The sequence below is a fragment of the Mustelus asterias genome, chromosome 1, assembly GCF_964213995.1.
Source record: "Mustelus asterias chromosome 1, sMusAst1.hap1.1, whole genome shotgun sequence".
Taxonomy (NCBI): domain Eukaryota; kingdom Metazoa; phylum Chordata; class Chondrichthyes; order Carcharhiniformes; family Triakidae; genus Mustelus; species Mustelus asterias.
This window is the reverse complement of record NC_135801.1, coordinates 72,189,932-72,216,637: the sequence shown is the minus strand read 5'-3', so window position 1 is coordinate 72,216,637 and position 26,706 is coordinate 72,189,932. Positions and strand designations below refer to the sequence as shown.

The 26,706-nt window shown below is 44.6% G+C and overlaps 1 protein-coding gene across 2 annotated transcripts in view; it reads left to right on the top strand.

Annotated features, from left to right (window-relative positions):
• The window catches only part of LOC144494019 (uncharacterized), a 66,697-nt gene that overhangs the window by 17,544 nt on the left and 22,447 nt on the right, over positions 1–26,706 (top strand). The window contains exons 3-6 of one of the 2 annotated variants that reach the window (XM_078213698.1): positions 9,880–9,977; positions 15,695–15,799; positions 19,802–19,915; positions 22,301–22,474. In XM_078213698.1, coding sequence (XP_078069824.1) covers positions 9,880–9,977; positions 15,695–15,799; positions 19,802–19,915; positions 22,301–22,474 — 491 coding nt within the window. Of the gene's footprint in view, positions 1–9,879; positions 9,978–15,694; positions 15,800–19,801; positions 19,925–22,300; positions 22,475–26,706 lie in introns of both variants that reach the window. The other variant, XM_078213627.1, reaches the window with a different exon arrangement.

The window sequence follows — 26,706 nt, the reverse complement described above, 5'->3', positions numbered from 1 at the left end:
TCTGTGTTGTCTGTATGGTGTTGCAGACTGACTGAGAATGCCAGCTCAATGCTTGGGACATAAACTTGCAAAGGATTAAAAGGTGGCCTCCACTAAATGGCTGTGCTGTTTGGCTGCACAACATTTATTGGTATAACCACTTGTAAGGGTAGGCTGTGGTGTCTGTTCAGCTAGATATCTTCCTCTTGTGGCAGGCGAGGAACAACTGAATTGTCTGAGGCGGGCAAGTAGCATGTCCAATGCATTCATGGAGGGCACCCTCTTGCCAGCCTCCGCTAAGGAAGGGCACTCCCTCAGCTGTGATATGGACAGGAGCCCAGGATGGAGGATACAGAAAGCGCTGCCTGCATATGAACCTTCACAACCCCTTTAGAGCAAGGGACATAAAGGGAAGGTAAGGCCTGCAAGTGACCTTTCCTGACCCCTCTCCCAAAATGGCGATTCAGTGACCCTCACCCCAAGTTGAATTTATCTCTGCCCCCAGTCCCCTCTGGTGTCCCCAGAGCAGGGGACATCCTGGAGGGTGCTGGCTGCCTGAGCGCTCACTTCCTAAATCCCCCTCGAAGGTGAAGGCGCCAGGTTTGTGCTTATCTAAACCTGCTGTAAATGGCGCTGGCGTGACATCACGCCAACGCCCGCTGAATATCCGGTGAAGGGGGAAGTCCTAGAGAGAGTGCTCGCCAACTGCATGCATGAGCTTCCTGGGTCCCACGGTATGTTTCTCACTACTCTGCCACCGAGGAGGCTGGAAGATTGGAACTCGGAAACTTGCCAGCGTAAATCACGTTTTCCAAGTCTCTCCGGATTTTGCGCACACACCGCCATTCCCGCAGACGGAGAATGCAGGCTCAAAATGGCCCCTGACATTTTTTATTATTTGCTTACTATTTAACTGTATTGTTTATGGAAATGTAATAGATCATTTGATCAGCTATTGTTTCCCTTTCTGGGTAGAAATGGGAATGGAGTTACAGTTTAATAATGTCATGGAAACTTAATGAGTACAAGAGTAAAACCTTTCTTTTAAATATTACCAGTGCATTCTTTAACAGGGAATAATGTGATCATGTTTCATTGACATTTTTGTGACTCTGCCGAAGATGTGTTTTTGATTTTTTTTTGCAGCCTGAGGCCGGCAGACAGATGTGGTGGGTCATTTTCAATGTCAATTTGCAGAGTGGATGCTCCACCCATTATGGAATCCACCCAGATTTCAAACCCTTGCTTTGAACGGGTGGGTTCAGCAATGGAGGAGGATTTGCTCTGTTGGGTGATTGCTCAAGCAGTGGATTTCAAAGTGATCCCTATGAGCTTTGACCTTTTCTGCTATTTTACCACCCACAGTGTGAAGCTGAGCTCTGAACTTTTAATACTAAACAGTTAAAAAGAGATGCATGACAGGATCCTGTGGAAGTGCTGACATGCAGACAAACATGGGAATTTCCTAGAAAGTTTAAACTTTCAATGTTTAGTTATTATTGTCACAAGTAAGCTTACCTTAACACTGCAATGAAGTTACTGTGAAAATCCCCTAGTAGCCACACTCCGGCACCTGTTAGGGTACACTGAGGGAGAATTTAGCATGGCCAATGCACCTAACTAATGCACCTTTCGGACTGTGGGAGGAAACCAGAGCACTCGGAGGAAACCCATGCAGACTCGGGGAGAACGTGCAGCCTCCACACTGACAGTGACCAAGCCGGGAATTGAACTCATGTCCTTGGAGCTGTGAGGCAGCAGTGCTACCCACTGTGCCACCGTGCCGCCGAGGGCTAAATCCCTGCTGCTTGGGATCCTCCACAATGTCTCTGACCCTGAACTCAGTTCACAGACTCAGACGAGAGCCATGGAATTTGCCTGGAGGTATTAATACCTGGTCTAACAGCTGGGAACTCCACAACTAACCTCCTCGCCCACCCATCATATTCTCCTGCCAACTATCTCCCCATGACCAGCTGACTATCTCCCTGACCACCAAACTACTCCCCTGACCTGATCACCCACCAATCTGATAGAACTACCCACCAACCTGACCCAACAATCCTTGACCCAACTAATTACCCCCTACCCTGACCCAACCAAACTAACACTGATCACCCCAACCACTACCTGACTACCCCCCCAAGCACCTGACTGCTCACATAACCGACCCAACTACCCCCTGACTAGCCTCACTATTACCTGACTAACCTCCTCGCCCACCCGACCATACACTCCTGATCACCTGACTACCCCCTAACCTGAACGCATCCCCCTCAGCCACCGACGACTGACCTGACTCGACTTATCACCCCAGCTACCTCCCTACCCGACTTCCCCTGGCGATCCAGCACATCCTTGACCACCTTCACACCTCCCCCCACAAATTACCAACTATTTACTCATCCACTTACCCATCTCCTGACCTCACCATCTCACCCACCTCACTCACCTACCCACTCATTCATTCATAACTAATACTCAAAGAGGGGACCTTTAAGCTTACCTGAATGCGACAGTTAGTGCTGTAGTAAGAGGGTGTGTTGTCTTCTTCTTCTAACTCTACTCCACTTGCTGGGTTAGACGGGAAAAACTCCACGGCCTGTTTGGGAGGGAGTGGAAGGCCAGCGGATCCCAGAAGAACTGGACAGTAGTGTTGTGTCAGTAAAGCCTTCGCAGGCAATGGTAATGTGGCAAGCATCTAAGCCCGTAAACTTTCCATATACATACCATGGTATTTCTAAACACTTAGAGCAGGATTTTCCAGCCATTCCCATCAGCTGAATCTTCCGCTCTTGCTGAAGGTGACACCCCCCACCCTGTGGTGGGTACTCCGGCAGTGGGACGGGAGAGCCACGCAAAACATCCTGGACTTCTCCTGCCAGAGGTCAAAGGTGAGCCACATCCACTCTCAGAAAACACACTGCAGTGGGGCCGGAAAATCCCATCCTTAAGCTTACAGATGCTAGTCTAGGTTATACTTTTACTTTCTAGATATCTGTGTTTCATAAGGTTTAGCTATTTCATTGCCTTCTTTGTTTATTATTAATAAGTTATTCATTTGGATTTGTGCTAATTTGGATTTGTGGGACGGCACGGTGGCACAGTGGTTAGCACTGCTACCTCACAGCGCCAGGGACCTGGGTTCAATTCTCAGCTTGGGTCAATCACTGTCTGTGCAGAGTCTGTACATTCTCCCCGTGTCTGCATGGGTTTCCTCCAGATACTCCGGTTTCCTCCCACAGTCCGAAAGATGTGCTGGTTAGGTGCATTGGCCATGCTAAATTCTCCCTCAGTGTATCCAAACAGGCGCCGGAGTGTGGCAAATAGAGGATTTTCACAGTAACTTCATTGCAGTGTTAATGTAAGTCTACTTGTGACTAATAAATAAACTTTAAATTCATTTGGGAAGCAATTGTTATGGAGAGTGTAGAACATTCACAACTATTGTTCAAACTTTTATCACAAATGTGTGTTGAGGTGATGAAATGTACTTTGTCAGGGATTTTTTTGTTATTGATTTGGGCGATATAATGAAAGACTGAGCTTCAAACAGGAGTCTTCATTCTACTTACAGCAATAACATTGGGTTATTAAAAAATAACGGTAACCTTTTGTTTGGAAATTTGGAAGAGACTGGAGATTTTGGACTAGAAATGTTTTGCTGTTTCATATATGGAGGTCTACCCCCACTTTTTGGAGGAACGTGGAGTCATACAACACAGAGAGAGGCCCTTTGGCCCATTGTGTCTGTGCCGGGATCGTTCCTTTATTCTTCCATGCTGGAAAATGTGTTTCCCACCCCATTTCCTTTGAACTGAGTGTTCCCTTGCTGAGCCAGTTCAAAAGACAGTTATGAGTCCACCACATTTATGTGGGTCTGGAATCACATCGAGACCAGGCAAAGGTGGCGGATTTCCTTCTCTCCAGGGCATCAGTGAACCAAAGGAATTTTTAAACAGCAAACAATGATAGTTCCATGGTCACCATTACTGAGACTAGCTTTCAATTCAAGTGTTGGTGATGGTCGCTCCTCTTTGCTCGCGTGGGTTTGTTCTTCCTCTTCCTCATGGTTTTGAGAAACTGATTCTTGGTTTCCTGAAAGCACAAAAGTAGAAGTGGAGGATTGGGGTGAGGAAACAGGTTGGTGGAGTTTTACGGCCACATTATTTGCAGCTTCAATTTTGTGGCACTTTTCAGGGTGAGGGTGAGGAGTGAGCGGAGAAGGTGCTTAAGGCAGCAATGTAGCATCAACCTCTATGCCCCCAGAGGCGCCAGCTGCTGTTGGCTCAATGGCATCCGTCCGAATCATTTGTCGCATCATTTTCTCCATGGCACTGAGGGGATGCAGGCATGTTGATCCTCAACTGGTCCTCAGCTGGTCCTCTGGCTTGTCCTCCTGATATGGGTCACCTTACCCTGCAAGAGAGAGGAGAATGTCGGTGACTGTGGAGAAATGTGCCTACCACAGCTGATTAGCTGTAGATTTGTGGAAGTGTGGTGTGTTTACAGCTAGTGAGGCTGGATAAGAATGAGTGTGTTGCTGGGTGAATGATGAAGGTGTGCTGCATTAAGCAGTGTGAGTGTGTGGCGTGTCCTGGGTTTGAGATGTGAAGCGTAGATGCATTCACTTATCTTCACCACCTGGATGAAGTCATTGAGTTGCTGCCATGTTGGACTGACAGTCTGGGTGTTAACTGCCGGGCCAGCTGCTTCCATTCTGCCTTGAAGGCAAAGGGCACAAACATCGTGGCTGGCATTTTCCAGGTGCTCTGGAGACAGGCTGGGTGTACAGAAATTTGCCAAAATGGTGAGGCAGGTCTCAGGTTGGGGGTGGCAGGGGAGAGCTGTCTGATGTCTACCTGCTGCAAAGCAATATTGACAGTGATGGGAAAGGCAGCAGTTCAGACAGCCACTGAAAGGCCAATTAAACCACTTAATTGGCCGACCAAGAGCAACTTCTTGCCGCTTTGGACACTTTGCCCACATGGGAGGCCCCAACTTTGCCAGGGCAGCTAGTGGCTTTGCAATGATTCTGGGGGTGGGAGTGTCTTCTTGCATGGACACTCCATGGCCAGAGGAAGCCTCCAATGCGAGTAACCACCTTACTGGCAAAGGTATTGGCAGCACTCAGCAGCCCAGTTCTCTCCCGCACCTTGGTCACTGAGGTCTGGCTACCTGGCCCTTGCCTTTCCCTACCCTACTTTGAGGATGCCCAGTCAGTTCTCTCTGGGGCTACAGTGGCCACTGCTAGTGGTGTCGCTAGAATCATAGAATAGAATCATAGAATCACTACAGTACAGAAGGAGGCCATTTGGCCCATCGGTACTGCACTGACTACAATCCCACCCTATCCCCTTAACCCCACATATTTACCCTGCTATTCCCCCCCAAAAAACTAGGGTTAATTTAACATGGCTAATCAACCTAACCTGCACATCTTTGGAGTGTGGGAGGAAACTGGAGCAACTGGAGGAAACCCATGCAGACATGCAAACTCCACACAGTGACCCGAGGCCGGAACTGAACCTGGGTTCCTGGCCCTGTGAAGCAGCAGTGCCAACTACTGTGCCACCGTGCCACCCATGCGGAGTGCCAGCAGCTCTTGGGGCCAGCTCTATGTGGCAGTTGCTAACCGGGATTAGTGGCTTTGGCAAAAGATAGGAATGAATGTAGCTTCAATAGTGATGATGTCTCATTAAGTGACAATTGATTTATCAGCAAAATGCTGCTATTGGATTCTTATCAGGCAAATAAGAAAAGTCTGATTGATTCTGATTACGGACCTAAATAAAAAAACATTGCAGGTAATTTGGCTTTTTTTTCTACATTCTTCTGAGAGTTTGGTGCAGAAAAGCTGTAATTTTAACTCTGTTGCTTGATCAGAGAGCAGAGGCTGGGAATCGAGTGGGATTAGCTTTCTGTAGCTCCCACAGAACTCAGGGTGTGCCAGGTATGAGCAGGGAGATATCTGAGAGCCACATTCACTAGAAGAGTCCTCTTGTTCCTGTGTACTGGATCAGTCAATAGAGCTTTATGAACTTCTTAGACAAGGCAAAGAGTCTTTTATGCAACACAGAAAATAATCACGTCAAAGTGAAGGTTAAATTACAAGATGACAGATTGAAGATTGATGTCTGTAAAAACTCAATGAATTAGAAACCCATCTACTTCAAAAGAGTAAAACAGCACCATGCTGCTAATAAATTAAGTTTGCGAGACATGGGCTGGGATTCTCCCAAAAAAATGTGAAGTCTCCAATTTGCGGGAAAATGGGAGTCATTCCCACTTTTTTTTAAACGTGATTTCCAAAATGAATCTCCGACACTCTGTGCATCACAGAGTGCCCTAACGAGATTCCCTCTGAAAACCAGGCAGCTGGGCCTATTCCCACTCAAGAGGCCGGCAGCATAGCGCTGAGCGGGTCGCTGCGCACGAGCCGCTCTGTCAGGGCGGTAATCAGCAGAGACGCAGGGCCCCCCGCCACCACCACCAACTCCTCCCCCTCCCCCCCACATTGCAGGCCTCCAGATCGTTGGCCGGCCCTGCAACCCCCCATCACTGGCCTACTAACCTCTCCACCCACCCATCGCTGGCCTTGCGAACCCCCCACCCACCCACAATTTGCTAGCCTCCTGGACCCTCCTGGGCAAGCCCTGATATCCCCCCACCCTCCCCGGTCAGCCCCAACAACCCACCCACCCGGCCAGCCCCGATCATGAGATCACCCACCCCAAACTGCCCTGACCCCCCCCCCCGGGCCGGGTCCCCCAAACAGTCTTGACCCCCTGTCAGCCTGACCCCCACTCCACCCCCCCACCCAGATAGCCAGCCTCGATCACCTCTTCCCTCTTTCTGCCTGCGATCCCGATTGCAGAGTGGCAGCAGGAGCCCCCCCATCCCCAATGATCACCCCCCCAATAAGCCCCACCGCAATAGGCCCCACCCGCTTGGCACTGCCCAATGCCCGGTGGGAATGCCAAGGTGCCCCTTGGGCAGTACCAGTTTGACCCTTGGGCAGTGCCAGGGTGCCAGGCTGGCACTGACCAAGGGGCATCCCCCCTTACCCTCATCCTTAATGGTCTCTCTTCCCTCCAGCTGGGGCGAGCCGCCTGCTCCCCGTTAGTGGGGAGCGATAGTAAACCGCGCTGTAGTGAACCGCTCCCAGCGGGGGTGGGGGGCAGGGGTGGGGGGTGGGGGGGGGGTGTGGGGGGGGGGGAGGGGGGGCGCATGGGGGGGGGGGGGAGACGCTAGTGGGCCTAGAGACTTCAATCCCGGGCTGGCTAATGAAATGGAAATCGCAATTTCCATGTTGTAATCAGCTCCGCACCGATTTCTGGAAATCTTAGGCTGGGAGACTCATGGAGGCCATGGTGTCCAGCGGGAAGCCCACGAAACGGCTTCTGCTGACGTCTCCCGGCCCGTTGCACTGCTCAAGCAGCACAGCATGCTGGGAGAATCGTCCCCATGGTAACTACAGTCGCATTTACATACAACTGTAGCTTAAGCATAACTGCATTCTTTGAAGACATATACATTTTTTTTATTGAATTATACTTCATTTTTCTATCTGGACACCTGCTCCATCCTTTTTTTTCACAAATATTGCTATTTTCATGTTTGAATGGGCGGGCACTGTGTGATGGAGCGTCAGTTAACTACTATCACGCAATATGATACTACAGGTAAAATAAAGCCACAATATGATTGATTTAACCAATACTAACCTCCCTCACATCACGACTACCATATAGTTAATCCAAAAATTAGTTAATCCAAAAATTGTATATTAGATATAAGTCATTTTTCAGTTTAGGATTCCTCCCAACAGTTTTATTTTGCAGCACGGAAGAAAGGCATTTTTAATAAGCTGGCAGTATAACACATTGGATAGACAGCATGTGGGAAGTCTGCTGTTCACATTCAGTCTCCTCCAAAGAGCAGTAAATACCACACTGTTACATTCTGGGTAAAACTACTCGATTCTAAATTCACAAGATGATCTCATGGAAGTTAATAAATATAAGAAGCTAATCATAAAATAGTTGGCATGCAGCGAACAACTTTTTTTCTACCAAGAAAATAAAATCTCAAATCAATGTAGAAGATTAACTTTCTGTGATACCTGGTTATTTCTCTCATATAATCAAGGCAGTATGCAGCAGGGAACCTCAACCTTAGATCTATCTTTACTTTGATGATCTAACAGATAATGATGAGATTGACCATGGTGAAGACTTAAATAAATAGGTCTGAACACTACTTTTCCAACCTTCTGATAGACCATTTGATTTTGATATCTGACATCGACTGAAATCATATATTGTCTCAGTGTCACATATCTGTCATGGCTTTGAAATGAATAAATAAAAGCAAAGTACTCTGGATGCTGAACATCTAAATAAAACACAAACTGCTGGAAACACTCAGCAAGTCAGCCAGAATCGTAATGTTTCAGGCTCATGGACTGAAACGTTGAGCAGAATTTAATGCTCTCCCAGGAGTGGGATGGGAGGCAGTAGCTCTGAGGGAGGAAAGAGGATTTGCTTGTATAACAGGACAGAAAAACTCGGGTAGCGAGTCCATCACCTACCTGACTCCTCTCAATTAAGTCGAGGCAGAAAGGATCGAGAATGGCCTTTCTGCCCAAAAGTCAATTGTGGTTTTTAAGTGGCTACGTAAGGGGTTCATTCCACCACTGCTGATCGATTACTAGGAGATGGGCTGATGTTATGTGTGCAAACTGACAGGTAAACCTTGGTGGGCGTGCCTATGGCCTGACTGTCACTCCTTCTCAGGAACACTGCGTCTAATGGAGGGACTTGCCAGTGACAAGGGATGGACCTGCAGGAAAACAATCCTTTCACTTTACACCAATCTTCTTCCCCCTACCTTGCCTCCTTGACTAGCCTTGGACTGCCGGCAGTGAAGAGTTGCCAGCCTCAGATCGGCTGGCAGCTCGGGAGTTGGGACATCCACCTTGCATGAGAAATTCCTGTGGGAACTGTCAGGGTACAAGAACCTTGACAGCAGCCAGTGAACTGCCTGGCTGAGATTTACTCCTGATAGGACTGCTACAAATGACTGTGGCAGGATTACCACCAGCTCTCCAGTCAGTGGATGGGTCCACCATCAAAAACATTAAATTCAGCCCATCTACTATATTTTTCTCTTCACAGATACTATCTGTGTCTAACAGATTCGGTTTCTTAAAAAATAAAATGCCTGACTTATCTTAGAGCAAAGTTCCCATAGTTATTTTGACCATTAGAACAGCCCTGCACTGAGCAACAGTCCCTATGTCAGATGATTAATTTACTTTTGTTTAGGTATCAAATACCCTGCTCTTTGCATATGACCAGAAGTCTGAGCTCCTGCATCCTGCTCATCCACACATCAAAAAATCTGCCATATCTTGCAGAAATCTGGGTTTCTATGTCTGAAAGGGAAGGACATCTCCTTTATCTGTACATAGAATAGAATCCCTACAGTGCAGAAACAGGCCATTTGGCCCATCGAGTCTGCACCGACCCATGCCCTAACCTTGTAACCTCACATATTTACCCCGCTAAGCCTCTTAACCTGCACATCCCTGGACACTAAGGGGCAATTTAGGATGGCCAATCCACCTAAACCTGCACACGTTTGGACTGTGGGAGGAACCGGAGCACCCGGAGGAAACCCATGCAGACACGACTGCCGTAGTTTTACCGGCGGGCGAGGCTCACAGAATGGCATTCTCTGTTGGCCTCGGGTGGGATTTTGACTCTTAAAATGTTGCTACCACTGCATTGCTTTGGACTATGAAATCTGAATAATTGATTTTTTCGCTACTTTAAAGCATGTCACATTTTTTTCAAAGAATCTAAATATGCTCCTTTTTATGTTGCTGTCCATTAGACCCCATTCAACAGTTTGACCAGCAAGTTAACAGTGAAGTGGACAAAGTGGAAGGAAATGCAAATCTGAAATCCAAACTAGAGGAACTGTATAAGAAGGTGATTTCTACAAACAATTTCAGATATAAATCGTTGCTTAGGCTACTATTGGAATATTGTGTTCCCATTTCGCATGCCCCACTTTCAGAAGGGTTTCAAGATGACAGAGAATTCATAAGAGATTTACTGAAGTATTATGAAGGGATTTGTGAAGAGTAAGTTATGGAGGGTAAGTTTACAGATGACACCGAGATTGGTGGCATAATGGACAGTGAAGAAGCTAATCTAGGATTGCAATGGGATCTTGATCAATTGGCCAGTGGGCTCATGAATGGCAGATGGAGTTTAATTTAGATAAATGTGAGGTGATGCATTTTGGTAGATTGAACCAGGGCAGGACTTACTCAGTCAATGGTGGGATATTGGGGAAAGTTATAGAACAAAGAGATCTAGGAGTACAGGTTCATCGCTCCTTGAATCAGACAAGGTCCATTTGGATTTACAAAGGGAAATAATGCTTGACGAATCTATTGGAATTTTTTGAGGATGTAACTAGTAGAGTTGATCGAGGAGAACCAGTGAATGTGGTTTATTTAGACTTCCGGAAGGCTTTTGAGAAGGTCTCACATAACAGACTACTATATAAAGCTAAAGCACATAGGATTGCAGGTAATGTCTTGAGATGGGTAGAAAGCTGGTTAGCAGAAAGGAAGCAAAGAGTTGGCATAAATGAGTCTTTTTCTGATTGACAGTCAGTGACTAGTGGGGTTCCGCAGGGATCTATGCTAGGACCCCAACTGTTCACATTATATATTCATGATTTGGAAGAGGGAACTAAATGTATTATCTCCAAATTTATAGAAGATGGGAGGGTGAGCTGTGAGGAGGATGCAGAGATGCTTCAGCATGATTTGGACAGGTTGAGTGTGTGGGCATCTGCAGGGCAGATGCAGTATAAATAAATGTGAGGTTATCCACTTTGGTAGCAATAATAGGAAGACAGATTATTACTTGAATGGGTATAAATTGAGGGAGATGCATACTCAATGAGACCTTGGAGTCTGCATGCTTCAGTCGCTGAAAGTAAGTGCGCAGGTACAGCAGACAGTAAAAAAGGCAAATGACATGTTGGCCTTTATAGTGAGAGGATTTGAGTATAGGGATATTTTGCTGCAATTGTATAGGGCATTGATGAGGCCACACCTGGAGTATTGTGTGCAGTTTTGGTGTTGTTATCTGAGGAAGGATGTCCTTGCATTGGAGGGAGTACAGCAAAGGTTGACCAGGCTGGTTCCTGGGATGGCAGGTCTAACATATGAGAAGAGACTAAGTTGGTTAGGATTATATTCACTGGAGTTTAGAAGAGTGAGAGGGGATCTTATAGAAACTTATAAAATTCTAACAGGGTTAGACAGGGTAGATTCAGAAAGAATATTCCCATGGGGGGATCCAGAAGTAGGGGTCATAGTTTGAGGATAAGGGTAAACCTTTTAGAACTGAAGTGAGGAGAAATTTCTTCACCCAGAAGGTGGTGAATGTGTGGAATTCACTACCACAGAATGTAGTTGAGGACAAAACGTTATCTGATGTCCAGAAGAAATTAGATATAGCTCTTGTGGCTAAAGGGATCAGGGATATGGGAGAAAGGGGAGATTAGGATATTGAATTCGATGATCGGCCATGATCAAAATGAATGGCGGAGCAGGCTTGAAGGACTGAATTGCCTACTCCTCCTTCTAGTTTCTATGTTTCTATGAAAGTAGAGTCACAGGAGGACAGGATGGGGAAGAAGGCATTCAGCATGCTTGGTTTCATTGGTCAGAACATTGAATACAGGAGTTGGGATGTCTTGTTGAAGTTGTGGAAGACATTGGTAAGGCCACACTTGGAATGCTGTGTATAGTTCTGGGCACCCTATTATAGAAAGGATATTATTAAACTAGAAAGCGTGCAGAAAAGATTTACTAGGATGCTACTGGGACTTGATGGTTTGAGTTATAAGGAGAGGCTGGATAGACTGGGCCTTTTTTCCCTGGAGGGTAGGAGGTTTAGGGGTGATTTTATAGAGGTCTATAAAACAATGAGAAGGTAGATAGTCAACATCTTTTCCCAAAGGTAGGGAAGTCTAAAACTAGAAGGCATAGGTTTAAGGTGAGAGGGGAGAGATACAAAAGGGTCCAGAGGGGCAATTATTTCACACAGAGGGTGGTGAGTGTCTGGAAATAGCTGCCATAGATGCTAGTAGAGGTGGGTACAATTTTGTCTTTTAAAAAGAATTTAGACAGTTACATGGGTAAGATTGGTACAGAGAGATATGGGCCAAACGTGGGCAATTGGGACTAGCTTAATGGTAAAACTGGGTGGCATGGGCAAGTTGAGCTAAAGGGCCTGTTTCCATGCTATAACCTCTATGACTCTATGACTTTATGATTGGTCAAAGTTTTGCGATGTTTTACTCAGTTAAGACAAAAATGGCTATTTTAATATTCAGTGTATCATTAATTAGAGCATGAAGCCTAACATCTCTCCCCTGCAGTTTATCACTATCCTTATGGCACTATCCTTATTCACTTTGTCCTTGAACTGTCACAATGCATAATACAGCAAGTAATACCCTCTGCTCTCACCCTTGCCATCACCTGGGATGTGTCCCACAGTTCCATTCTTGCCCACAAACATCCTCTCAGCCACATTAGACATGGAGGCATCTACCATGTATAAACCTCAATTCGACAACCACCAATTTTCTGTCTGAATGCTTATTCAACAAGAAATTAAAAGTGGATCAGAACCTCCGATAACGTGATTTCAGTGACACTGAACCCATTTCTCCAGGCTTTTTCCATAGATCTTCCCATGAAATTCTGCTGGATGTTAGGGAGAGTCCTGGTGGAATTCACCACTAAAAGCACAGCATGGTGGTACAGGGGTTGGCACTGCTGCCTCACAGCGCCAGAAACCTGGGTTCAATTCCAGCCTTGAGTGACTGCCTGTCTGGAGTTTGCGCATTCTCCCCTAGTCTGTGTGGGTTTCCTCTGGGTGCCCTCGTTTCCTCCCACAGTCTAAAGATGTTCAGATTAAGTGGCTTTCTATGCTAAATAGTTCCAAAGTGTCCAAAGATGTGTAGATTTGGTTGATTAGCCATGGTAAATGTGCAGTCTTATGGGGGCAGGGAAGGGTGGGTCTGGGTAAGATGCTCTTTCGGCAGTGCAGATTTGATGGGCCGAATGGCCTCCTCCTGCACTGTGGGGATTCTATGATTCTCTTATTCTTGCCTTACATTGACTTTTCCTCTAAGAAGCTTCTTGAGATAGTTACTGTGTTAGGGATGCTGTTTAGATGCAAGTGCTATTTGAATTTTCAACAGGGGTGAAACACCCACCACCCTATCTGTCCTGTCTGTACTATGTCCAGTTTGGGACTGACAGAAGGTTGTATCTGTCTTGCTGTCCAGTATTGACTTTCTTACTAGGAAGCACTGGTTTATCAGAGACTGACCCTGTATTACTTACCACCTCCTTGTGCAATAAAGCATTATGTACAGCAGAGTAGTTTGGAGAGGTGTAGGCCAGCACCTGCACATTCTCATCCAGTGACATCCCGTAAGAGCATATGAAGAATATAAAAAATAGGAGCAAGAGAAGCATATTTGGCCTCTTAAACCTGTTTCACCATTCAGTAAGATGTGATTGTGGCATTAACTCCACTTTCCTCGCAGCCCACTGTGATCCTTGTGGATCCAAACTCAATTAGATCATTATAGGAAGATACGAAATGGAACTGAGGCAATAAAATTAAAATTAAAAATAATAAATTAGCTCAAAACCTTTATAACAGCTGGTTCTGGTGCCATTGGCAGAGATCAGAAAGCAGGTCAACAGCCAGTTCTCGTGAATGAACTGGAAAAAGGTAAAACTAATTAATGTTTGAGTTGGGCTGTCATTAATTTGTCCAATTAAAATGGTCAGTGAACTTATTTTACTCGCTCCACTCAAGTACCCTCCATTCAAATGTGCCTCAGAGACACATTTGGAAGGCTGGGAGTCTTTCCCCAAATTCCTCTTGTTAATCTCTCTGGATGATCAGGTGTCTTCCTGTCAACTAAACATTTTAATTCAGCAACAGAGAAAAGGAAAAGAGAAATAAATCAGCGAGGGTGAAGAAATAGTGAGACAAAGTGCAGATACCAAGAAAGAAAAAATGCATAGCTAAGGAAGAAAAATTAAGAAGTAAGAGAGAAGCAGAGAATTGAGACATGAATTAATCATAGAATCACTACAGTGCAGAAGGAGACCATTCTGCCCATCGAGCCTGTACCGACAACAAGCCCACCCAGGCCCTATCCTTGTAACCCCACATATTGACCCTGCTAGTCCCCCTGACACTACGTGCAATTTAGCACTACCAATCAACCTAACCCACACATCTTTGGAATGTGGGAGGAAACTGGAGCACCCAGAGGAAATCCTTGCAGACATGGGGAGAATGTTCAAACGCCACACACACAGTGACCTGAGGCTGGAATTTAACCCGGGTCCCTGGCGTTGTGAGGCAGCAATGCTAACCACTGTGGCACCATGCCGCCCATGTTCAATATGGACAACCAGAAGAGGGACAAAGGGCTGGCACAGATATTGGAGGCAGTGACTTGTATAAAGCACCAAATATTGCAAGAGTGAGAGGGAAAGTGAGTTTGAGGATACTGTACATACATCGCAATGCCGCAGGCATACTGTAATATAAGCTCAAGCATTGAATTCTGTTGAAACTATTCAATTTATGTAATGAGAGGTTTCTATAGCAGCTGGTGCCGCCTTAACACTCCTTTTGAAGTCATATTTCACGACTGTATAACAGATGATGCATGCCTGGGGAGTGCCTGTCCAGGCAAATAAGGACAGAACAATAAAATTGTATCAAAGGCTGCATGGATAGGTTGAGCCATTCAGTTCTTGACAACAAGACAATCTTGGCTGTTTCTAGTGCCAAACCTGCAGTCTATTTATACTTGTGTCAGGGGCTTGTGGCGACAATCTCTTTGTTCTGGTGACAGCAACTCTACTTCATTTACAGTCACCATTCTCCAAGAGGAAATTCATTGTGTAAAGTGCTTTGATTCTATCAGGTTAGGATTATAGGAAAATAAGTATTTTGCTACAAACATAAATAACGTAACAGCTGAAGCATCATTTTATCTACATTAATATAAAAGGCAAGCTGGATGGTCAAGGCCCCTCTAGTGTCTAGTTTATCCTCTAACATCCTATTTGTTGCATGATACAATGAAAATGGAGTTGTTGTTGACTATTCATGCTAATCAACTTCTAATAATTAGTCTATAACAGACCCATACAAGATCTTGTGAAAGTAATGGCTGCCAAGTGCCTGAGAACACTGAGTAAAGCATGTACTACTTGTACTGCAGTCAGTTACTAACACATTTTGGAAAGGGGGCCTAAAGCAGGCATTAGCCCTCCAACTGCGCATGAAAAGGACCTATTGCCTGTTTCAAGTCAATACAGGAGCCTTTACCAGTATGGTGGACAGTGTGCTTCCAGTGCAGACCCTGGGTAGGCATACTCCTTAGGTATCATTTTATGACTGTAAATGGATGCAATACCATCAGATATTTAGTCTAATGTGTCTTTTGTATTCTCAACCTGACCGTGTGGTTTACATACTTACACTACACTCTTCCACAATCACAAACCGTGCAAGTTTGATATGTTGTAGTGATATTACTTTCTCTTAATGATTGCAGTGCCTTTCTTTTACAGTTTGAGGAGATTAGACCCTCAGTTCCCCAAAGCAAAAGTTTGATTAATGGAGACCCAAATGAAGCAAAAGTGCATAATTTACAGGAAATCCAGGCTCTGGATAAGGTGCGTATGACAAAAAATATATATACTACTTTTAGCTCTGCTACCTCACAGCGCCAAGTTCAATTCTGGCTTGGGTCATTGAGTGTGCGGAGTCTGCACATTCTCCCCGTATCTGCATGGGTTTCCTCCGGGTGCTCCAGTTTCCTCCCACAGTCCAAAAGACGTGCTGGTTGGGTACATTGGCCATGCTAAGTTCTCCCTCAGTTTACCCGAACAGGCGCTGGAGTGTGGCGACTAGGGGATTTTCATAGTAACTTCATTGCAGTGTTAATGTAGGCCAACTTGTGACATTAATAAATAAACTTTAAAACAATACTGGTATAATAACAGCTTGAAAATGGAAACGAGCACTGCAAATATTAAATGAAAACAAAAATCATTGGTGTCTTCACATTTCCAAACCCTTTTTGTACTGAATTCCACTGATTTGCATACTTGGTTGTTCAGGTATATAGTTAAACAGTATGTTTATTTGACAACATTGCCTCCAGTAGCATCGAAACCTAGCTCATAGGACGGATTTCCAGGGGCCCTCTGAAGGGAAAGCACAAAAGTCGGATCACCTGAGTGCCTGCCCTTACTACAAGTTTTCTTTGTGAAGTTGAATATTGCTGGCTTATTTGACACTCACTGACATCGGGAAGGTTCACTGCCCTAAACTGCCAGAAATTTAAAGTCGTAACTAAGACTTTTAAGAGCTACTCGTGAGCTGGTTTACACAAAGAACAATTGTTTCAGTGCTACATCCACTGCTCTGTCGAATCCTTCTCAAGCTTTGCAACATTGGAGCTGATTTTGCAATAGAGATGTGCTAAGTTAACCATTAGCTCATTCTGTTAGAGTTGAGGTTAAAGTTGGTCCATTGAAACCATTATGTTATCTTTGAAAGTATTGTTATATGTGATGAAAGTCTGGAATGGGACTGGAGGCAGAGGTATTAGGTGTACATAAACAGATCAGGGACAGTCAAAACAAAAGGAACTACATCTTTATTCTACAAAGGCTTTAGTCAGACCGCATCTTCAAATAGTGCCACAGAATCTTTTATATCCTCCTGAAAAAGCAGATGGAATTTTGGTTCATCCCCTTCAGCTGAAAACCAATAGCCCCTATTTTTTCAGGCATGGGATTGCCAAGCAGGGAGTGGGAATTCTGGACAGGGGTTTCCCTGATTGCTGTGGTGCTTGCCTTTTGCAAGAGGATCCCGTCCCAGAAGACAGCCTGATTGACAGTCTTTGCTCCCTGTTGGGGAGGGAATATTGCAGCAAAGGCCAAAGACACAAGGAAATTTCCTGCTTTGGTCATGTGTTGGGATAGACATGTTAAGGGCCTTAGCCATGCAGTTGGGGTAGACATCACAAAGTTTGGAAGTTGGGCACAGTATGGTTTGGAGGGTTGCAGCATGATCATGGGAGGCCAGAGACAGATTGAGGCAGAGCCAGATGGTCAGTGATCAAGGGGTGGATGGTAATATAATGATTGAGGGAGTGGGGGTGGGGCAGGAGAGGGGGGTGGAATCTGAGGTATGCAGTCTAATTGAAAAATCTAAATGGGCTACCTGCTTCCTGGGAATGCTTTGTTGCCCAACCCCATCCAGCCTCAGTTAAAACTGCAAGTGCTGAACTTGAGGTCAGTGAGGTTTGGCTTTGAGATTTTTAAATTTTCTGCTTCCTACCTGACCCAAACCCACCTGTTTTTTGAGGTTAGAATTCTCCTTGGTACCTCTGAAAATGTAGCACTTTCACTGAGGTGTCAATCAGAGTCCAGCTCAAACCCACAATCTTACAACTCAAAGACAAGGGTTCTACATAACAAGAGAGGTATTTTTAGCTTGGTATAGGTAGAAAATTGATTGCATCCATCCACTGTACACCGTGCCTGATTATACTTTCAACTCAGAGTGAAATGTCTTTTAAAATCCGCTAGCAGAGTTTGAGGCAATTTGATGAGGTATTTCTCAGATTTCTTATTCAGCAGATCCCTTTATGGTTTGGGGCATAGGAAATTATCAGAAATTGGCCTGACCTATGATGTGTTATTGCATAAAGGAATTTGCATTTACAGAGCTGATTGGCTAAAAATTGTACGGCACCCATTTGTTGGCACCGCATCCTATCACTCATGCATCAGCAGTCCCTAGAGCAGTAAAGGACTCATAAAATACAAGACAGCAGTAAAGATCGGCAGGGTCATCATACACTATCTTCATTACTCCATGCCTGTTTGTGTAATTGGATGTGTTGTAAGGTAAAAATGTTATTGATAAAGTTTCTGTGGGTGGTTTATATTCTATTACTATAGTCAAAGTGTTGCTCTCATGGGACATCCCAGAAGCATGTAGTAGTGGGGGCTGGTAGATCCATAGTGGTCAAAGAAACTAATTTATGGAAACTGGAGCCTGAGTGGCAATCTCGGACAGCCTATGTGGAGTGTAGGGGTTCAGTTTACATGCTTCTGGCTCCTTTGCCTCAGGTGGCCTCTGGATTCCTGGTGGGAGTGGCCATATGGTGTGGGGGTTTTATCAGCCACAAGGGACTTTGATGCGTTCCCTCGCCTGTTACTGGAGATCTTTCCCTCAAGTGGTCTGGGATTCGGAAGCATTGCTTGTGCACACAATGTTAGTCCACCCCATAGGCCACAGTTTTCCAGCTGTTCACATTGGCGGGATTCTCTGGTCCTGCTGCAGTGAGCGGAGATTTGGCTGAGTGTCAAATTCTCCGTCCTCGCTTTCAGCGGCGGCGGGGCAAGAACAGCCGGAAAATTCCCCCACAATGTTCTTAGTGGCTCCATAGCTTTCATTATATGCACATTGTCTTTACCTTTTCAGCTGATAGGGGAAGAGTTCATAAGCTACATGTACAGAGAGTAAGCCTTGTGTCTCGGAAGTCAACCTGTGGTTCTGAATGGAGGCCCAAAGACAATGGGAGTGGCAGTTTGCCTCAGAATGATGCAATGGGACTGTCTGCAGAATAGTGGGCATTCACTAACATGATGCTTTATACATGGCTGTACACCGATGGCACACAGGTGAAATGGTAGTCCTTGTGGTTCATGTACCTTTCCTTGTTAATTTGGGATCTCCCAGAACCACTCACAAGCAGACATTGTATCCTGCACCATCGGGAATCTCAATATCCTGGCAAATCCACATAGCCAGTCACCCTGCTTCTCTTTGCTAAGGGAGAAAACAATGTATTCACCTCGCCTTGGATTGACAGCCTTCATCACCGCACAGATGCAGTAATGGATGATCTAATGGGAAATGTTGGAAATGTAGCCCACCTCCACTTGGAGAGATTTGGCTGTAATGAACTTTCAGGCACTGAAAGTGCTGACATCACACTGGTGCGAGTGAGGGTTGAAAGTTCTATGATCTCCTTCTATGGAAGCTAAGTCATAGAATCAAAGTATCATACAGTTCAGAAGAGACCCTTCGGCCCATTGAGTCTGCACTGACACATCAGAAACACTTGAACTCCCACCTAATCCCATCTGCCAGCACTTGGTCACCTCAAGCCTTTCTCCTGGTCAGGTGCAGGGAAAACAATTGGTCTCAAAAAATACATGTGAGCAGGCCGCTCTGCAGAGAGCCCTCTTCCTTCTGTGTATTTGCAGAGTGTCCTCTCATTTGCTCCATTTGTTTCAGACCCAGAGACCTTCAAACATAGCCCCCATATGTCATGCAGAATCGAGTCAACAATTCCTGTCGCCACCTGTTCAGCTCTATGTAACTAGCACAGGGGCTCAGTGCATAGACTACATTCATGAAGCGAATGTCAAATCAGCCAGTTATGATGTTATGATCGGACACCTTTTGACACTTCCAGTATAGCAGGCCCGTTATCAGCAGTGCTATGGAACCCAATTTCACATCCTTACTTCAGCACATGTTGTAGAGGAATCTCATAACCTATATTATATTTCCACATCAGTAATCATCTAATTGGTGCAATTAGAATATTTTTCATTTCTATTTGCTTCTGTTTTTCAACCCATTTATAGAAGATTAACATCATGCAAGAAAGCATTGTCCACATCAGAGAGAGTCTGAATTTATTGCAGGAGAAATGTGAAGAACTAAAGGAAAATGTGGAAGATAAGTCAATCGGTAACCAGGTAACAAATGTATATATTTTTGTGCTTCTTAGTTTTATTACTAATTGTGAATAGAACAATGAGAAGCATTTTAAGCTCTGCAACACTCAGTTTGCTGCACTTATAATTCATTAAAAATGTTACGCACATTACACGAGCAAGTAAAATTTTCAACACTGTAGTAATCTACTGTTAGAAACAGGGATTTCACCTCACATTGTGATTAAATACAACGATCGTCACACGGCTGTTGAAAATGTTTTGAAAAATAGATTTCTCATTTTTGTTCAAAACAAGTGACCACTAAATATTTTGAAAATGCTATTTAAAATCGGCACAGTTGGCAGTATAAGATTAACTGGGTTACTCTGTACATCAGCATTAGCCAGTCAGATTGTAATTCATTCTGCCATACAGATTGTGTTCTGATTGAATGCATAAATTCAAAACAATATCTCCAACTTGTGAAGAAAGCATTCATTTTATAGAAGATACATGATCTGCACATTCTCCCCAACTAATACTTAATTGGATGATCAACCACCACTAATATTAATCTTTTACAAGTCCGTGCCTTTTATTATTCACTGTCTTCAGACCAATCTGCAAACAAAAAGTTAGTTCAACCTAAAAGACATGAATTGCCAAATAAAAGAAAAATGGTATGAACATTAACTGTTAACGTACAGTGATGTTGTGATTTGGTCCTGTACATGCCAACTGTGCAATTCGACATGCATTTCCAATGGTAGGAGCAAGAAAAAATATTACTTTAAGTGATCGTCAATCAGACAAGCAGCATCGGTGAAATATAGAGTCGTAGAATAGAATCATAAAATTCCGACAGTGCAGTAAGAAGCCATTCAGCCCATCGGGTCTGCATTGACTCTCCGAAGAGCATATTACCCAAGGCCCCCCCCCCCCTCTTTCTGCCACCCTATCCTTGTAACCCCGTGCATTTACCATAACTATTCCACCGAAACTACAGTTTTTTGGACCTAAGGGGGCATTTTAGCGCGTCTAATCCATCTAACCAGCACATCTTTGGACTGTATAATTACTGTAAATTTGACACCGGCTGGAAAAATGTTAATGCCAACAATTAAAGATCTTCAGGTCCTCAGGATATCTCAAAACAACTTCATGACCCATGAATTACATTCATTATATAGTCAATATTGTAATGTAGAGATATATGGCAGCCAATTGTGCACAGTAAAGTCCCCACCAAAAGCAGTGAAATAAATGGTCAAGTAATAGTTTGGTGATATTGATTGAAGGATAAATATTGGCCATGTCATTGGTAGCAACTCTGCATCTCCACAGATGCTGCCAGACTTGGTGAGCATTTCCAGCACTTCCTGCAATGTCCAACCCGACCCGAGTCCATCAATTTTTGGGAGTTAAAATTCCCCCCAGGAAGTTAGTCAAAGTAACAAAACATGTAGCTGTAAATATTTACTATTAATTAAATTAGGTTTATAAAAACAAAAATGCTGGAAAAACTCAGCAGGTCAGTTCATGCAGCATTTTCTGCTTTTATTTCAGATGTCGAGCATCCGCAGTATTTTGCTTTCAATTAAATTAGATTGCGTTGTCACCAATTCAGATTAAATGATTTGTGGTAACTCTTCAAGTATGATTCCTGAGGCTGTGAACAATTAATTCCTTCTTTGGTTTCTCGCGGGTGTTGTTAAATCAGTGGCATTACCATTTGCTTTTCTAATTGTTATGGTGGCATGGTGGCATAGTGGTTAGCACTACTGCCTCACAGCGCCAGGGAGCCGGGTTCAATTCCGGCCTCAGGTCACTGTCTGTGTGGAGTTTGCACATTCTCCCCATGTCTACGTGGGGTTTCCTCCGGGTGCTCTGGTTTCCTCCCACACTCCAAAGATGTGCGAGTTAGGTTGATTGGTCATGTTAAATTGACCGTATGGCCGGAATGTTACCGTCCCGCCTGCCACAGGAATCGGAGCGGGCGAGGGGCGGACCATGGAAAGGTCTGTTGACCTCGGGCAGAATTTTACAGTTTCAGGACGAGTGAGGTCGTAAAATCCCATCCTTAGTGTGAGGGGAATTAGCAGGGTAAATACATGGGGTTACGGTGTTAGGGTCTGGGTGGGATTGTTGTCAATGCAGGCTTGATGGACCAAATGACCTCCTTCTGCACTGTAGGGATTCTATGATTCTAATTGCAACAAGAAGAGGTTGTTAAAAGGTGCAGGATGAAAATGCATTCTGTCTGGTGAATAACCAGATCCATTCTCAAATCTGATTCACAAATGGACATTGCACAAGTGCAGGACTTGTATACAGGCAGCGCTAATTTTTCAACGTGCATTTTACCTCAAAACCTTTAGTCAGTGGAAACTAAAACCAACATTGACTTTTCTCTACTTTCTGCAGGACTTGTCCAAGCTGTACAAATTAATGCGGAAACTGAATGAGTCCACTGTCTCTAGCTCCATGGAAATAAAGGATGAAATTCATGAGCTTCGCAACCTAACATCTGATCTCACTCACAAGTTCCAATCTTTGGAAACAAGTCTGCATTCTCTGACAGAGCTGACCAACACACAGGTTTAGTATCATGTTTCGCAATCATTTCTTTCGACGGTGCTAATGATATTGTTGTATTTCTATGGTTTGCCTGCAGCACAGCATCAGAAAGACCCAACAATGGGACCAAATAGGTTAGAACATAGAACATAGAACAGTACAGCACAGAACAGGCCCTTCGGCCCACGATGTTGTGCCGAGCTTTATCTGAAACCAAGATCAAGCTATCCCACTCCCTATCATCCTGGTGTGCTCCATGTGCCTATCCAATAACCGCTTAAATGTTTCTAAAGTGTCTGACTCCACTATCACTGCAGGCAGTCCATTCCACACCCCAACCACTCTCTGCGTAAAGAACCTACCTCTGATATCCGTCCTGTATCTCCCACCACGAACCCTATAGTTATGCCCCCTTGTAATAGCTCCATCCACCCGAGGAAATAGTCTTTGAACGTTCACTCTATCTATCCCCTTCATCATTTTATACACCTCTATTAAGTCTCCCCTCAGCCTCCTCCACTCCAGAGAGAATAGCCCTAGCTCCCTCAACCTTTCCTCATATGACCTACCCTCCAAACCAGGCAGCATCCTGGTAAATCTCCTCTGCACTCCTTCCAGCGCTTCCACATCCTTCCTATAGTGAGGTGACCAGAACTGCACACAATATTGCTGTGCAAAAAATGAATTGAACAGTAGGTGAAGAGAAAAAGAGGGACAGGCAGCAAGAAAAAGCAGGGGGGAGTGGGACTGCTGGGAATATCCCCTTCAATAAAACTAAGTGGGAGCTTCACTCAGCAGCCAGTACAATACAAAACAAGGGGATGGGAAGAAAAGTGTTGTTAAACTGAAGATGGTGAGACCATCTTCTACCTTAAATACATGATGCATTTAAGGTAGAAATTAATATTCAATATGAAACTAAAGGGCCCAAGAGTTGTGTTATCAAGTTACTTAGCTTTTGCTTAAAGCAGTTGGCATCTCCCTTTATCTGTTGGATTTCACAAGGCTTGGCAAATCTGGGCAGCCAGGGTTAAAATGGGAAGGTAGGTTATATCTGAGGCATGCAGCCTGACATTCCAACCCCCCCCCCCCCCCCCACCCCCCACCCCCCCCCAAAATCCCTGCGCAACCTCCTGCCCAATCTTACCTGAGACCTGTTAAGCACTCCAATCCCCAGGCAGCTACCTTGTTCTGTGCAGGCTGGCAGAGTGCCAGCTCTCAGGATCATGATCTTCAATGGAAAGATCCTGACGTTGGCAACAAACGGGGAAACGCCACAAACAGAAAATGAACTGAAATGATATTCTACTGCCAGAGCTCAAAACGTAGACCTGATCCCAGGAGAGAGTGATTCAAAAGAAGAAATGCTGCAGGCAATCCAGGGATATTTCACTCATCATTTTACTGGGCATACAACGGGCCATTTTGAAAATAAGAACACTTGCAAATAAAAGGACAATTGGAGCAAGTTCCTAATTTCAAGGTTTTTTCTGTACTTCTGAAGTGTTGTGGCAGGTAATTCTAAAGATGGTGTGAATTCATCATGGAATAGAGGTTACAAGTTAGTGATCATTCAACCCCCCCACCCCCCAGCCCCGATTCTTTTGCCATTCACCTTAAATTGAAGTCCACCAGTACTGGACCCTTCTGCCAATGGAACAGTTTCTCCCTTTCTATTCTGTCCAGACCCATCATGATTTTGACCACCTCTATCAAATCTCCTCTCCACCTTCTCACTCTAATGAAAACAACTCCAACTTCTCCAGTCTTATCTATCTGCAACCCGCGAATGCCTTCACATCCTTCCTAAAATGTGGTGCCCAGAAATGGATGCAGTACTCCCCATACTGCCAAACCCATGTCTTGTACAGGTCTATCATCTTTCTTCTTTTATATTCTATGTCTGTATTTATAATGCCCAGGACCCCATGGGCTTTATCAACCATTTTCCTAACCTGCCCTGCTACCTTTAATGATGTGTGCATATACTTTTTGTACCCTTTACTTTATATTGCCTCTCCTCAATTTTTCTCCCAAAATGTAGTATGTATTCAATTATTCAATTAGTCTGGATTCAATTAGTCTGGATTCAATTAGTCTGGATTCAATTCCATCTGCCACGTCTCTGCCCATTCTAACAACCTGTCTATGAATTCTTCAAACTTATCACTGTCCTGTTCACACAGTTTAAAATACTTGCAAGTCATGCATCATCAAAAAATTTTGAACTTCTGCCTCTATACCCAAGTCTACGTCATTAAAACCACTGACCCTTGGGGAACTCCATTGTGTATCTTCGTCCAGCCCGATAAACCACTGTTTACAATTATTCCCTGTTTCCTGTCACTCACGCAATTTTGTATTTATGCTGTTATTGTCCCTTTTACTTTGCTGAAAAGCCTTTTATGTGGCACTTTATTGAATGCCTTTTGAAAGTCCTTGAACACCATGTCAACTGCATTACTTCCATCAGCCCTCTTTGCCACCCCAGCAAAAAGCTCAAATAAGTTATTTAAACGTGATTTCCCTTTAACAAATCCATGCTAGTTTTCCTCAGTTAAGCTGGGGAAGGAAACCAGGAGGGGTGGCAATATTGATTAAGGAGAGTATTACCTCACCTGCTTGCTTTCCTTCCCCATCTTGCCCAAACACCATAGGTGGAATTTTATGGTCTCGTGCGGCCCGAAACCATAAAAATCCCACCCAAGTTCAATGTTCGGCCCCTCGCGCGCTCCGATTCCTGTGGCGGGCGGGGCGGTAAAATTCCGGCCCTTGTGTCCAGGAATATTTAATATCCAGTCCTGTCCCTTTGTGAACAGATCTCTATTGTCACTACAACCTGAAGCTCACCAATCTTATTTACTACACCTTATGAGTTCACATGCATGTACAGGTTAAATCATGATGTGGAGATGCCGGCGTTGGACTGGGGTAAACACAGTAAGAAGTTTAACAACACCAGGTTAAAGTCCAACAGGTTTATTTGGTAGCAAAAGCCACACAAGCTTTCGGAGCTCCAAGCCCCTTCTTCAGGTGAGTCACATGAAGAAGGGGCTTGGAGCTCCGAAAGCTTGTGTGGCTTTTGCTACCAAATAAACCTGTTGGACTTTAACCTGGTGTTGTTAAACTTCTTACCAGGTTAAATCAGACAGGAAAGAGTGAGATCATGAAAAGATTTAAGCATGATAAGCCACGGCAGCAGAGTATTGGATGAGTTAAAGTTTCTGGAGGATGGCAGATGGGAGGTTGGTAGAAGATCATCAGAACAGTCGTATCTGACAAAGGCAGGATTCATGACAAGTTATGGATTTGGAGTGGGAGCCAAATACAGTGGTTACCGCCTTCTTGATGGTTAACTAAAAGAACTTGTGGCTCTTCCAAGACTATAGTTCACAGTGTCATTCTTGCTTATGTAGGCCAAATCACCACTTCTCCCATAGAAAACTGGCGGCAAGGAGTCATCATTTCCAATCATTGAATTCCAGTTTCTTTGTAAATTGTAGCATCACATTATAAAAGTAACTGCTCACATGGCAGCTACCATGGTACCTTCATGTACAAGTACAGCAGGCAGTAAAGAAGGCAAATGGTATGTTGGCCTTCGTAGCGAGAGGATTTGAGTATAGGAATAGGGATGTTTTACTGCAATCGTATAGGGCGTTGGTGAGGCCACAGCTGGAGTATTGTGTGCAGTTTGGTTTTCTAATATGAGGAAGGATGTCCTTGTTATAGAGGGAATGCAGTGAAGGTTTACCAGGCTGATTCCTGGGATGGCCGGTCTGTCATATGAGGAGAGACTATGTCGGTTAGGAATACATTCATTGGAGTTTAAAAGAGTGAGAGGGGAGCTCTTAGAAACTTATAAAATTCTAACAGGATTAGAAAGGGTAGATTCAGAAAGAATGTTCCTGATGGTGAGGGAGTCCAGAAGTAGGGGTCATAGTTTGAGAATAAGAGGAAAAACCTTTCAGGACTGAGGTGAGGAGAAATTTCTTCATCCAGAGAGTGGTGAATCTGTGGAATTCACTACCACAGAAGCAGTTGAGACCAGAATGTGTGATTTCAAGAAGGAGCTAGATATAGCTCTTGGAGCTAAAGGGATCAAGGAATATTGGAGGAAGATGAGGCTTGAATTTGATCATCAGCCATGGTGGAGCAGGCTTGAAGAGCCGAATGACCTATTCCTGCTTCTATTTTCTATGTATCTTTCTATGTATGTTAATGCTGTCCACTTATGTGACTGATCTTTCAAT